Source organism: Apodemus sylvaticus, chromosome 17, assembly GCF_947179515.1.
Source record: "Apodemus sylvaticus chromosome 17, mApoSyl1.1, whole genome shotgun sequence".
NCBI lineage: Eukaryota > Metazoa > Chordata > Mammalia > Rodentia > Muridae > Apodemus > Apodemus sylvaticus.
In genome coordinates this window covers 50,121,410-50,136,431 of record NC_067488.1, presented here as the reverse complement: position 1 = coordinate 50,136,431, position 15,022 = coordinate 50,121,410, and the positions used below count along the sequence as shown (strand labels likewise).

The following is a 15,022-nucleotide window of genomic DNA, read 5'->3' as shown; positions in this document are numbered from 1 at the left end:
GGCAGATTTCTGAGTTCAAGGCCAGCCTGGTCTACAGTGTGAGTTCCAGGACAGCCAGGGCTACATAGAGAAACCCTGTCTTGAAAACAACAACAACAACAACAAAAAAAAATCCAAAAACAACAAAAAAAGGTGCAAGCAAATCACCCAACAGCACTGAAACCTGTCACTTTTGTCCAAACAAATACTAAAATTGAAAGAAACAATTACAGTGCCTACTATTTTTAAATAGCAAATGTGAGCTGTTGTTTTGTATTGTCTCAGTGGGTAGGTATGTGGGGAGGAAAGGTAATTTATTCTTTAGGAGAAATGGGATACTCAGTATACAAAGTTATTTTCAGAAAATAAACTCAGAAAGCTTAGGGTATTTTAAGTAATATTTACATAAAATGTGTCATTTAGTAGGGTTTACCTGTCTCCATGCAGGATTAAAGTTGAAAACAAAACTCCTTCCAGAATCAAACCCCAACATCTCAAAAACAGTAAGAATTTAATATGTCCCTCAATTCATCTCTCCATTCTTCTTTGGGTTTCATCTAACCCAGGCTGGCCTTGAACTTGCTGTGTTAGCCAAGGATGAACACGAACTGCTACCTACTGAAGTGCTGGGATTACAGGAATATTTGGCCAGTTATCCACTTTTAACTGAAAGTTCAGTTTTAATTTTTCCAATAGCTTAAACTTAAAACAAAACAAAAAAACCCTTCCACTATCTAGAAGAAAAACTCTTTTCTTGCTCCCCCAGCCCCATGAATCTCTCATTGTTTTCACTGAGCCAAAGCTCAGCTTTTCCAAAGCAAGCTCAAGAATACCAGTCCAAGGCTGACCCCGGGAAGGAGAGCTCAATGGGCAAATACATTTCACCAGTCACTGTGAAATAAATTCTCTCTTTCTGAGAATTTAAGTCTCATCAGGAGTGTGTGGATTGCATTTTATGCATCTGCCCAAACAATCATTTTGGTATAATACCATAAAATGTTCATGAACATAATTTTTTTTTTAAAAAAAAGTCCCCATCCATCTCAAATGAAAATGTTTAGTACCACCGCTGTTACTGTTCTGTGGTCCTGATGACATCTGTTGTCAGGACAACTCTTACAATCTTCTGGGTTAGACCCTCAAGTCTTAAAATCAAATCACTAATGGTGTACATTTCCTGTCTGTCTCTGTTTACCACCTCCTGCCTTGCCGCTACATGGAACCTTCATTTCAGTATGCTTCATATTCACTATGCTACATCACAGTAACGTTTACCTTTTTATCTGCCTATCAAAAGGAGAGAAACTTTTTAGTGTTCAAATTTGGTGCCCCAGTTTTGTTGAATGAAGTTAACTTCCTTTCCTATGTCAGAGTTAATATGTGTCTTAAATGCCTTAATTTGAAAATGCAACTTTCTTTAGAGACCAGGGTTCTCTGTATGACAGCCTTAACTCTTCTGGAACTCACAGAGATCCCCTGCCTCTGCCTCCCAAGTGCTGAAATCCCAAGTAGTGATTGTTGAAAATGCAACTTTTTAATGTACAATTAGTAGTTTATTTTGCTTCTCCTCAGATGACTAGCAGCATATTCCATCTAAAAAAATTTCTGAACTAAATGGACCTTAAATTAGCAACATTTGCAGAGCTGGGGGGATGTATAAGTCAGTGTTAAACCTTGTGACAACTCCAGGTTTGATCCCTATCACCTACAATCAACTACCTTCTGTACCTGCTTTTTCTTTTTGAGACAGGGTCTCAATTATGTAGCTCTGGCTGTCCTGGAACTCATTTGAGTTGGGCTCAAACTCAGAGATCCACTTGCCTCCACAATGGCTGGTTTTGTGTGTCAACTTGACACAAGCTGGAGTTACCAGAGAGAAAGGAGCCTCCCTTGAGGAAATGTTTCTATGAGATCCAGCTGTAAGGTATTTTCTCAGTGATCAAGCTGGGCTCATTGTGGGCAGTGCCATCCCTGGGCTGATAGTTTAGGGTTCTATCTGAAAGCAAGCTGAGCAAGCCAGGGGGGAAGCAATCCAGTAAGCAGCACCCCTCCATGGTCTCTGCATCAGCTCCTGCCTCCACGTTCCTGCCCTGTCTTTGGTGACAGCAATGTGGAAGTGTATGCTGACTAAACCCTTTCCTCCCCAACTTGCTTCTTGGTTATGTTTTGTGCAGGAATACAAATCCTAAAACACCTCCCTAGTGTTGGGATTAAAAGTGTTCACCACCATACCTGGTTTCTTATGGTAGCTAGAGCAGCATATCGAACCTGTGGGTCACAACCCCCGTGGGGGTCAAACAGCCCTTTCACAGTAGGCCAGTACCATCAAATCCTGCACATTGGCTATATTACAATTCACAACAGTAACAAAATTATATGTAAGTACACTTGTAGCTGTCTTCAGACACACCAGAAGAGGGCAGCAGATCTCATTAAGGATGGTTGTGAGCCACCATGTGGTTGCTGGGATCTGAACTCAGGACATTTGGAAGAAAAGTCAATGCTCTTAACCTCTGAGCTATCTCTCCAGCCCCAGTAACAAAATTATAAAGTAGAAAAATAATTTTATTGTTGGGGTCACCACAATACGAGCTGTATTAAGGGGCTGCAGCATTGGGAAAGTTGAGAACTACTGCTCTAGAGCCTTCTTTCTTTCTTTCTTTCTTACTTTCTTTCACACTTCAGATCTACATGCCTTCCTCACCTGTGAAAATTTCTTTTTCTTTTTGAGACAGGGTCTCAATTATGTAGCTCTGACTATGCTGGAACTCATTTGAGTTGGGCTCAAACTCAGAGATCCACTTGCCTCCACAATGGCTGGTTTTGTGTCAACTTGACACAAGCTGGAGTTACCAGAGAGAAAGGAGCCTCCCTTGAGGAAATGTCTCTATGAGATCCAGCTGTAAGGTATTTTCTCAGTGATCAAGCTGGACCTATTGTGGGTGGGGCCACACAATGGCTGGTTTTGCGCACCACGGAGGGGTACTGCTTACTGGACTGCTTCCCCTGCTTGCTTCTTTTCTTTCTTTTCTTTTTTGTTTTTTGTTTTTGTTTTTCCCCCGAGACAAGAGTTTCTCTGTGTAGCCCTGCTTGTCCTGGAACTCACACTGTAGACCAGGCTGGCCTCAAACTCAGAAATCTGTCTGCCTCTGCTTCCCAAGTGCTGGGACTAAAGGCGTGTGCCACCATGCCGACTGAGCCTTTCTAAAGAAACATGTAGTTGGCGAGGTAAGTTCTGGGAGGAGGGAATGATTACATTGTACAGTAGTTTCAATAAAAATATATTTTTTTTTAAAAAAAGGAGTAACCAAGAACATGATATATTTCAAGTCCTATTTATGAGACTCTAAACCTAAACTCCAAGGATAACAATAAGTAAAATGCAAAAATTGCATTCCTCTCTTCTTTGCTGTGTTCCTATATCAGCTGGGTCAAGACTATAATGACTAAGCTGTAATGTCACTGGTTGCTTGTCTACCTCCCCTTTGACCGTGAGCAACTGTGGTGAAGTAGATGCACCCTCAAGAACTAACTCAAAAAGTTACTGGAGGAAACTGCGCTTTCTGGCTTATGAAATGCAAAGTTGCAAATGCATTCTACCAAGCATAATTAGGAAGAATTGGTATAAAAGACTGGACACAATCATGTAACAAACACCTGGCTTAATTGTGTTTCAGTTCCTCAGTGGTAAACTGAAGATTCAATGTTACTCCTTCATTGAAGCTAAAAAACATTTAGTGGTAATATAACAAGATGTTGAACTTACTTTCCTTAGAAACAAACTATACTTACTAGATTTATATGTGTTTTAGTCTAGTATCTAGTCCTAAAGCTGGATCAAGTCAGAATTTTCACGAAACTTCAAGATAGTCAACCATCCGAAACAAAAAGTTGGTTTTAGTCTAGTCAGTCTGTGGCCTCACACATTTTCATTCATTCCCATTAAAGGCACTTCTTAACTACCAGGATTACAGAATAGGCTCCGTGCAATATAATGTCATTTTCAGTGCATCCGGGTATCACATGCAAACATCAAGACCAATTTTAATGTCAAACACCCTATTTTCTGGTTCATGTTTTGCAAACCTCATCTGAAGTATAATTCAATACTAGGTCCCCTTACAAAGTAGATGACTCACTTTTCAGTATAAAATTTTATGTTAGATTAATTGCTCACCATATTGTACACGGAGAGTTCATATTCTCAGTGCTTGATCACCTTGACTGTTTATGTAAGACTTTTAGGCACGTTCCTCATCTAGTACTTTAAAAATCTGAATTACACAAAGTTCTAAACGTGTTTCTTCTAACTTTTGTGCTAGCTCTCCGATGAAATTTATGAAAAGGCGAAAGATTTACCCTGACCTAACACACACACACACACACAAAGCTACTTGACACGCAACAATTTAGCCAAGTGTGATAAGTTACAAATTTAAAATTCTAGTAACTTTGAAGACAGTCCCTTGGAATTCCCTTCTCTTCAGTCATTCTAGCTTTCCAGAATAACAGAACCTAAAGCCCACTCTTTCCCAGAGCAACCGGTCAAAAGAAAAAATCCGTGGGGACCCCAGGAGACGACTGGTCCACAACTACGGATCATGAACTTGTAGCTCTTTGGGCTGCTTTAGGCTTTTCCATGGGAAGAACTGGAAGGGACGCCGGCAGAAAGACTCTAACCTGAGAGGCCGCGGAGCCTTGCTATTACGGGAACCAGCTTGGGGGTTGAGAGCAGAGACGGCATTGCCAGCACCCCACTGGTCAGGAAGAGAAAGTACAAATCGTGCAGAAAGCCACTAGCACACCCGCGTCGCCAGGAAACCAGTCAACTGCCCGGCCCCTTCCGGCAGGCGCGGCTCGCGGGCTTTCTTCCCGGGCGGCGCAGAGCAGTGACGTCACCCGATTGGGTTTTTGGCGCGCCGGCCCCGCGGGCATGCCCCCGCCTCCCCTCCCTCCCCCGTCACTGCCGCGTCTTGTTCTGCGTAATACCCATCTTCACAGAAAAAAATATCCTATTCCAAATGCCTCTCTGAGTCCCGCTTGATAGCACACACACACAAGGTCATTCGTTTATTCCAGGAACTAGGTCAGAGGAACGAATACGAGTTAAGACGGTTCGCCTATCGAAGCAGGCATTATCACGGGCAGCTACACTTCTAGAAGGTTCTAGGCGGAGCAAGTTCAGAGGTAGGAGTAGGAATGAGCGAGCGAAGGACCGGGGTCACGAGGCCATTGGGGGGGAGGAGCCAGCGGCCGGGGAGGTTCTAGTCTGTTCTGCCTCGCGGCAGCCGCCCCCTTCTCCTTGATCACGTTGGGCCGCTCCCGCACCTGGCATCGGGCCTCCGCAGCCGCCCACCGCCTGCAGCTTCCAGTCTCCCCACTATGGATCCTCGCAAAGTGAGCGAGCTTCGGGCCTTCGTGAAGATGTGTAGGCAGGACCCGAGCGTCCTGCACACCGAGGAAATGCGCTTCCTAAGGGAGTGGGTGGAGAGGTGAGCCCTGGGCCCCGTGGACCGTTGGGGACGGGAAGAGGGGGGAGCCGGCCCCGAGCTGGCGTGGGGAGCAGGGTAGCGGGTCTAGGCCCCTAAGTGGTTCGGTCCTTAGTGGCTTCGAGAGGTTATCGGAGGGATCTGGAGCGTTGGGCAATTTAGGGGTGGAAAAGCAGAGGGTAGAGCTGGTTTCCCCCCAGTGAAGTCTCTCCAGGGGGTATGTTGGGGAGGGGAATAAATGTGGAGGGTTGTGAATATTTGAGCAGTGGAAATAATGCGCGAACTAAAACAAAGCTTTTACAGAGGGAGTGCTTTTCTTGAATCTGGCGTCTTGCTTAAGTCGCATTGACCCACGTATCGTTTTAAATATTAATAGTGGTAACTTCTTTATTCTGTAACTTCAGTTATATGTTCTTTACAGCGATTTTAATTGCATGGAATTGTGTTGGGAATTATTTATACCCACGTTAGTTGTAGCGCTGACACTTCGGATACTTTAGGAAAATGATTTTTTTCAAAGACCAGTGTGCTTGCAGGACTAACTGGAGAGTATTTCGCCTCTAACACTAGAATTCCGTGAATAGATACTGTGTCAGCTGCTGGGAAACAGGATTACTGGGGAATTGGTTTTTCTTTTTGTTGTTTTAGTCTCGCTGATAAAAGGTTTTTAAAGACATAATTAGAAGGAAGCTTAGAATCCTAGGGTGAAAAACCAACAGTGCAGACAAGTTGTAAATCTCCACAGCCTCCGAGAGGAGGGATAAAAAGATATTAAGTCATGCTTTCTGAATTAGGGTCAGCAATGGAAGTTTACAAGCACTTGTAGAAATGGAGGAGGGTCTTCAGAGAAGTTTTCGAATACAGAGTGTCTTGCCAAGCATGGTTAGGGACTTTGGTTAATATCAAAAAAGAGATGGGGCAAGGTAAAGTTAGATTTTTTTCAATTAGAATCCAGAAAAAAACAAGCATACTTAGCCCTTTCTGTTTTTGTTTTTTTTTCTTTTTTGTTTTTCGAGACAGGGTTTCTCTTTGTAGCCCTGGCTGTCCTGGAACTCACTCTGTAGACCAGGCTGGCCTCAAACTCATAAATCTGCCTGCCTCTGTCTACCAAGTGCTGGGATTACAGGTGTGCGCCACCACGGCCAGCTGGCTTAGCCATTTCTGAAAGCAGCTGTGTGGAATGAAGGCTCGTGAGCAGGATAAGTACTTTACATTTTACTTGAGGACTTGCAGTGAGTCACTTGCTTACCCAACAGGTAGCCACCCTTTCCCTCCATCTGGGATTCTCATATGTAAGTACACTATAGCTGTCTTCCAACACCGGAAGTGGCAGCAGATCCCGTGACAGATGGTTGTGAGCCACCATGTGGGTGCTGGGATTTGAACTCAGGACCTTAGGAAGAGCAGTTGGTGTTCTTAACTACTGAGCCATCTCTCCAGCCCCAGTACTTTACATTTTAAAGATAATTATTTCATACTTTTTGCATATCTTCAGATGAATCAGCTTTTCTAAGAGGTTGTTTTCTGGCCAGGTGGTTGGCATGTCCAGTTGGATTAACTTTGAGGGAGGATCCAATAAATAACATGTAATTTTTTTTTTCTTTTTAAAACTTTTTTTTTTTTTCCTCCTGGCTGAGAACTTGCTATGTAGCCCAGATTGGCCTCAAATTCACAGAGATTCCCCCTGTCTCCGCCAACTATTGGGATTAAAGATATTTTCCAACACATCACTTATTTCATTTTTTAGAGCTATTTTATGTGTAGTGAGTGTTTTGCATGTATATGTATGCCTGATGTCCAGGGAAATAAGAGGGCATTGGGTCCCTTGGGTGGGTGTAAGCCACTATTGTGGATGCTGGGAATGGTACCCTGGGTCTCCTGTAGGAGCAACAATTATTCTTAATCACTGAGTGGTCTCACCAGCCCCAGTATGTAGTGTTTTGGGTGGTGTAGAATCTAGTCTTTGCAGGGAAAGGAGAAAGTGGCTTAACTTTAATGAACCTCAACAAATCCCTGATACTCTTCACCTAGGAAGGATGCTTTTATATGTAGGGTATAGAGTAGGGTCTCTGATCCTTTGGAACTGTTGTCAGAAACAGTTGTGAACCACCATATAGGTGCCCATAGTTTAACAGTTTGGAGGAGAGGCATCTCAGCTGGTAAAAGGAGTGCCACGGGGGCTGGAGAGAAGGCTCAGCAGTTAAGAGCACTGACTGCTCTTCTGGAGGTCCTGAGTTCAATTCCCAGCCATCACATGGTGGCTCACAACCATCTGTAATGAGATTGGATGCCCTTTTTTGGTGTGTCTAAAGACAGCTACGGTGTACTCAAATATTATAAATAAATAATTTTTTTTAAAGGAGGGCCACAAATGTTGCCTGGGAAGGGAATCTTTTTTAGGAAAGTACTTCTAGTGTGTGTGTGTGTGTGGGTGGGTGGGGTGGTGGTGGTGGTGGTGGTGGTGGTGGTGGTGGTGGTAGTGTCGTCATGCCTTTAATCCCAACACTTTGGAGGCAGAGGGGAACTCAGGAGGATCTCTGAGTTCAAGGCCAGGGAGTTAGTTCCAAGACAGTCAAAGCCACACAGAGAAACCCTGTCTTGAAAAAGAAGAAAAAGTCCACCTTTTAAAGGGGAGGCTAAACAGCTTGCTAGCCGGGATTGTTAAGAAGGAACAGTGGGGCCGGACGGTAGTGGTGCTCGCCTGTAATCCCAGCACTCTGGGAGGCAGAGGCAGGTGGATTTCTGAGTTCGAGGACCTGGTGATTATTACTGAAAATGCAAAATATTTTAGCCAGGATATTGCATATTGTCTAGCCCCTAGTCTACACAGAGAAACCCTATTCCAAAAAGCCAAAACAAAAGAAAAAAAATTTTTTTTCCTGTAGTAGACCAAAGGAAGAGTTAAAAACATCCTTAGGATGTTAAAATTTATCCTGGAGAAGTTGTGCCTATGTAGCAAATTCCAAATTACATTCAGTAGAATTCTTGTTAGGCATTACTATTTCCCAAAATAGCTTCTTGTGTTACTTCTCATGGCTAATCCAAGTACTGTTTGGTGTGGCCTACTTCAGTATAAGGTGAAGAATCCTGGGATGCTTAATGCCTTCAACCCTGACATTGAGATGTTAATATAAATAAGCTGTTTTGTCTTCGTTTTCTCTTTAAGATAGGGTTTTACTTTGTAGCCCTGGCTGGCCTGGAACTTACTGTGTAGACCAGGCTAGCCTCACTTCAGAGATCTGTCTTATTTCCACATTGGGGTTGCTAGGGTTAAAGGTATATGCCACCATCCTTGGCTCTTTTTGCAATCTTAAAACATAGATCAAATATAAAGTTAGTCTATGAACAGTGGCAGCATTTAGAGCAAACTGTTGTCAATATTTTAACCTTGGGTGGACAGTGTGACTATAAGAAAAAAAGAGAACTCAGGGTTTCATCTCTAGGAATGTTAATAGCATGAGTATTCCTAGATCTAGAAGTCTATTAGCTCTATCTGCAGTGACTGACAAAAGATACAGAGGAGAAAGCTATTGATACAAACTTAATTAAAATAATCACATATAAAAATCAAAGTTTTCAGCTGGGCGGTGGTGGTGCACGCCTATAATCCCAACACTCAGGGAGACAGAGGCAGCCTGGTCTAACAGAGTGAGTTCCAGGACAGCCAGGGCTATACAGAGAAACCCTGTCTCGAAAAAAACAAAATCAAAAAAAAAAAAAAAATTAAAGTTTTCAGTGCTGGGGACTTGATCCTAGACCATGGTAGGCAGGTGCTCTACCAGTTATGCCACGTGCCTACCCAAAAGTGATAAACAGAAATAAAGATAGCCCAGTGTTAGAAGTAACAATAGGGTAGTTTACATAGTGAGTTCCAGGCCAGCCAAGGCTAGTGAGACCCTGTTACCCTCCAAAAAAAGAAGAAAAAATTAAAGAAATAGAGCCAGAGCTGAACTCACAGTAGTGATGTGAGTCCAGGTAAGCTGTCCTTTGAGCTAACAGGTGTTGCAGTAGTTGATGGAGCATGGCTCTGAGGAGATGTCTGAAGTGAGTAGGGTGCATTCCTCCCTCCGGACAGAATTTAGACTGTTACATGTCAGCATTTGTACATTTGCTTAAATAACAGTAGTACAAAGAAGATTGAGATTTTAACTCTCAAGGGAATTATGAATGAAGCTTTGTGTGATTATATTTGAGGATGGTTTCTTTTCTAGCCTGCCTAGGTGGTGATTTAAAAAAAAAAAGTGCTGAAAAAGTCTGGTGATTTTTTGCAGGAAGCTAGTTTGTTTTTTTTTTTTGGTTTTTTTTTTGTTTGTTTGTTTGTTTGTTTTTTTTGGAACATTGAGAGAGAACTTAGGTCAAAATAATCTACATTTAAAATTGGTCTGGACCTGGGAGAGTGAACTGCAATTTAGAATGTGAGAGACAAGAGGTAGAGCTTATGAAAACATTGTTCTATGTTTAATTTTTTTATTTTGGAACAATTTTTGGTTCAAAATTGATTGCTGATAGTAGGCTGCCAACATGCTCAATTCCACTGAGTGTGTCTCCTAGTAAGGCCAGGCTCTGCAGTGCGGCCGTGCACGGCAGGCAGCTACACGGATGAGGTAACACTGGCCAGCCCTTAGAAGTACAGCTTGTATCCTGTTGCCAGCTCTCGTCTTCTTTCTAAAAGTTGTCAGTTTTACCTTAGTTTTCATGATTTTGATGATTTTAGTATTACAAGCCAGTTATTTTAGCAATTCCCTCCATTTGAATTTGTCTGAGCTTTTCTTAGGATTACATTTCTTGGCAGGGCTGTCACTTCACAGAGCTAAACTGTTGTAACTGTGTTTGGATGTCACCCTACATTCCTGACACTGCAGTTTGAAACTTAGGAAAAACACAGCTTAAGAAGCTCTTCATTAAACTTTAACTTATGAGCCAGTGTTTAGTTACTGGGTACCTTTGAAAGGTGTTTCTTTTCTTTCTTTCTTTTTAAAAAAACAACCTTTTTTTTTTCTTTTTTGAAATGTGCACTGGCATTTCACCTGCATGTGTGTCTGTGAAGATGTCAAAACTGAAACTGGAGTAGACAGTGGTGTGCTGCCATGCTGCCATGTGGGTGCTGGATGAACCCTGACCTCTGAAAGAGCAGCCAGTGTTAACTGCTGGGCCGTCTCTTGTCCCCTCCCCTTCTTTATTTTTTATTTTTTAATTTTTTTTTGGTTCTTTTTGAGACAGGGTTTCTCTGTATAGTCCTGGCTGGCCTCGAACTCAGAAATCCACCTGCCTCTGCCTCCCAAGTGCTGGGATTACAGGCGTGCTCCACGACTGCCCGCCCTCCCCCCCTTTTTTTTGAAAGTGTAGAAATGTTTGTGGTGTTTATATGCTTGTTCTTTTTTTAAATCATTCTGTTTTACTGAATTAAAAACTAAGACATTTTGGATTATATAGTTTTTTGTCATGTAGAGACCATTATCTGTTAATAGATTGTGTGTGTGTGTGTGTGTGTGTGTATTAGAACAAACTGCTCAGTTTTTCTTGAATGAATAGTCCTTTAAGAAGAAACGTCAAATTTGGTTGAATTGGTGACATGCACACTTGTAATGTTAGAGGATGTAGGAATATCAAAACTTGAACGTCATCTTGGGCTTTTAGTCAGACTGTCTTAAGTAAAACCAGGGACTTAAGAGCTTGGAAGGTTGGCTGCTTTCCAAGGTTTAATTTCCAACATCCTTGGTGGTGGGCAAAAGCGTGTGTCATTCTAGTCCCGAGGGATCTGACACCCTCTTCTGGCTTCCAGGGGTACCAAGCATGCACTTGGTCTACACACACATACACACACACAAACACACACACACACACACAAAATAAAAATAAATCCTTTTCGCTACTTACAGACAGTTGTTGGGAGCTACTATGTCTGTGCTTAGAGCTGAACCCAGAGCCTTTATAAGGACAGTGAATGGTCTTTACTGCTGAATCATTTTTCCAGCCTCTGAAAGCAATCCACCACCCTGAATCTCCACAAAGGCAAAAGACATTTTGGTTTTTGTGTTTTTCTACTTACTATTTTGCATTTGAACATTTGTTCCATTTTGAGTTTTTTGAAGGATGCCACAGATGAGAAAATAATTACAACACATGAAACTGACACTGGTTCATGGGCAGACCCAGGAATAAGACAATGTGACGAGAACCTGGATGAGAGTTAAACATTCCAAAGCTGCTCTTTAGATGGCCAAGGCTGTATGAAAAGGGACTCAATACAATGAAGTGTCACCACAGATCCAGGAAGGCTGGAAGTCTAGGATGGAATAATTATACAGTGAGATAGCGAGCATAAATTGGTCAAAAGAACTTGGAAACTGATGTCCATCTAAACTCAACTTAGATGTACACCAATGGAAATGTGGGTAGAAGAGGACGGCTTGCTGACAGAACCTGGGTTCAGGGTTGGGGTTTCAGAACTGAGTAGTCCTCCCACCTCCCTGTGGGCTCTTGCACTTTTACACCACAAATAACAGCAGCAATAAAAGATTGAAGTTTAAGGCACTTTTCCTTAAAGCACTTGTTTTTCTAGTTTGTTTTTGCCCACCAGCTACTTGGGCACTCTGCTATTGGCATGTAAATTTATTCTTTTTGTAGACTTCTCCCCTTTAAATTTTGTTTTTTTCATGTTGTCTTGGACTACTTGGGAAGCAGGGCTTTCCAAAGATGGCCCAGCGGCTTCTGCGTCCTAGAGTCGCTTTACCACTAGGCTCCTGACATGCTCTTTCTTGCTAAATGTCAACTCCAAAGTCTTCCTTTCAGATAAGTCCTATCCCCCTATTTTCTAAACTAGTGACTTAGAGAATGACTTATCATTTTGTTATTCATTGGTTTCTCTGCCTTTTGTTTTGCCTTTAGGAAGAGCTATAATACAAGTTTATTAGGCTTATAAGAGGCAGGAGAAAGGTTTTATTTACTAGTGTGCTAAAAACAATTTGAAGTTGACAGAAAACTTATAACAAAGTATTCATACTGAGAATTTACTCTTCTAAGCTTTGAAAGGACAGCTTATTGGAAACAGCCTTTTTAGGTTCATTGCTTTTTAGTGGACTTTTAGTGACTATTCTAAACAACTATCTCTTTTCTTATTTTAAGCATGGGGGGTAAAGTACCACCTGCTACTCATAAAGCTAAGTCAGAAGAAAATACCAAGGTAAGTTCAAATTTCTTTTGTTTAAGATAAGGTACTGTATTTTTGAGACCAGTGTGGGCGACATACTGAGACTGTCAGTCACTGTTGTGTTGCTGTGAAGGGGTACCATTACCTAGGCAACTCTTAGAGCATTTAATTGAGGGCTTGCTTTCAGTTTCAGAGGTTTAGTCCTTTATTACTGTGGTGGGAAGCATGGTGGTAGGCATAAACAGTAGCTACATCCTGATGTGTAGATAGAGACACTGGACTTGGATTGGACTTTTGAAACCTCAAAGCCAGCTAACTCACAGTGACACATTCCTCCAACAAGCCTGTACTCTTTTTTTCTTCTTTTTCTTAAAGATTATTTATCATATGAATGTGAGTATGTTGTCGCTGTCTTCAGACACACCAGAAGAGGGCACTCAATCCAGATACAGATGGTTATGAGCCACGGTGTGGTTGCTGGGAATTGAACTCAGGACCTCTGGAAGAGCAGTCAATACTCTTACCCACTGAGCCATCTCTCCAGCCCCCAAGGCTTTCAAATAGCCCCCCAATCCTTTCAAATAGTGCCATTCTGGTGCCTAAGCATTCGAATATGTGAGACTATGGGGGTACATTCTAAAAGCATATGCTAACGTATCAAAAATTTGCATATGTACACAGACGCTTTCTTTACAATTCTCAAACTGAGCAACCCTTGGAAACTAGTGGGTCGTTACTACGCCAGCCCAGAACTTTAAATTTTCTAAGTTCTTTTGGGGTGTATTTCCTGTAAACCCCCAGGCGGTAAGACCGCCGGGGCCAGAGAGTAGCCAGCGATAATGTGAACATGGTGCCTTTCTTTATATTTCATGCTACAATTAAAAACTGAAATTTAGTGTATTCGAGTAAGGTGTACATTGTGTATGTTGTGTGTACAGACACAAACACATACAAATGTATAACATATTTAAGTACTGACAACACTATCTAATTTTTGTCTTCTAGGAAGAAAAAAGAGACAAGACGACAGAGGAAAACATAAAGACAGAGGAGCCATCGAGTGAGGAGAGCGATCTAGGTGAGCGCGTGGTGGTACAGTGACTCAGTCCTGGGTGGTTGGGGATTTTTGTTTAGCAGTTTGATTTGATATGGTGTCTCAGTTTGTAGCCAAGCATGGCCTGAAACTGTGGCACAGGTAGCCTTGAATTTGAGGCAGTCCTCCTGCCTCAGCCTCCTGAACGCCAGGTGTCTGGTTTTGTTTACTGATTTGGTTATAATACTGAGCTACAGACTTTTTCCTGTATCAGTGGTATGTATGCCTGTGTTTTATACAATTTGTCTATTCCTGATTTTTAAAGTTAATTATATTAAAATGAAATAGTGTTTTGTCAATTACATTTACTCTCTAAAATTTTTACTGTTGTGATATATCTAGAAAAATTATTAGAGAAGTTTATGGGGAAGGTTTTGTGGAGGTCAAAAGGACAACTCTTGGGAGTTAATTTTCTCCTACTTTGTGGAATTTCAGGGCAGGAACTCAAGTTTAGGCTTTGGAGCAAGTTCTATCCACTGAGTCATCTTTCTGACCTCCAAATCTTTCCCAAGTGAACTTTGAAGACTGACCGAATCAGTGGTGTGTTTTATGTCAAATGTTGTGCACATAACCATCATTATCACTACAGTAGCTATCTGATTTTGACCAACAGTTTTAAGTAGTAGTTTTGTTTTTTTTATTTTTATTTGATGTGTACAGGTATATGATGTGCACCTATACACCACATGTATGTGTATGTGGTGCTATTAGAAACCAGAAGAGATCAGATCCCCTGGAACTGGAGTTATCATCTCTCTAGCTTACCTACTAATAGCTATTAGTAGTTATTTTTAGCAGGGAAGTAGTTTATAATGTATTATTATTTATAACGTAGTTTAGGTGAAGCTAGCTTATAGTTAAACTAGCAAGTAGTTGATTTTCTTTTTGGGATATACCTATAACTTCCATCCTATTGGGTAGTACTCAGCTCTGAGCTCCATGAAGAACAGTTCATCTCACTTTATAGTTAGTTTCAAACCAGTGGCTACTAACTATACCATACTCGTAATTTAGGTTTTAATCTCATAGTTTTCAACTTTTGCAGAAATTGACAGTGAAGGTGTAATTGAACCAGACACTGATGCCCCTCAGGAAATGGGAGATGAAAATGCAGAGGTAAGTTAGTGACTTATTTTAGGAAAAGTGAAGTTCCCCAGTGTTGGGAGTATTTTATAATATAACTCCAAGATGTGCATGATAAATCTTCCTTTGACTGATGGAACATTTTATAATCTCACTAAAATATTTGCAAATTATCATGTTTTTTTTTAATGATTTATTTATTTTTATGTATATGAGTACACCATTGCT

General features: G+C 41.6%; 2 protein-coding genes across 3 annotated transcripts in view; one reads left to right on the top strand and one right to left on the bottom strand.

The window, feature by feature from the left end:
• Xpnpep3 (X-prolyl aminopeptidase 3) overlaps positions 1–4,798 on the bottom strand; it is a 54,543-nt gene extending 49,745 nt beyond the window's left edge. For both annotated transcript variants that reach the window (XM_052161256.1, XM_052161258.1), the window contains exon 1: positions 4,660–4,798. In XM_052161256.1, the coding sequence (XP_052017216.1) occupies positions 4,660–4,723 (64 nt within the window). In that variant the 5' untranslated portion in view covers positions 4,724–4,798. The remainder of the gene's footprint in view (positions 1–4,659) is intronic.
• A 385-nt stretch (positions 4,799–5,183) lies between these two features.
• St13 (ST13 Hsp70 interacting protein) overlaps positions 5,184–15,022 on the top strand; it is a 30,553-nt gene continuing 20,714 nt past the window's right edge. Inside the window, exons 1-4 of the mRNA XM_052161261.1 lie at positions 5,184–5,471; positions 12,594–12,651; positions 13,624–13,696; positions 14,757–14,827. Of these exons, the coding sequence (XP_052017221.1) occupies positions 5,362–5,471; positions 12,594–12,651; positions 13,624–13,696; positions 14,757–14,827 (312 nt within the window). The 5' untranslated portion in view covers positions 5,184–5,361. The remainder of the gene's footprint in view (positions 5,472–12,593; positions 12,652–13,623; positions 13,697–14,756; positions 14,828–15,022) is intronic.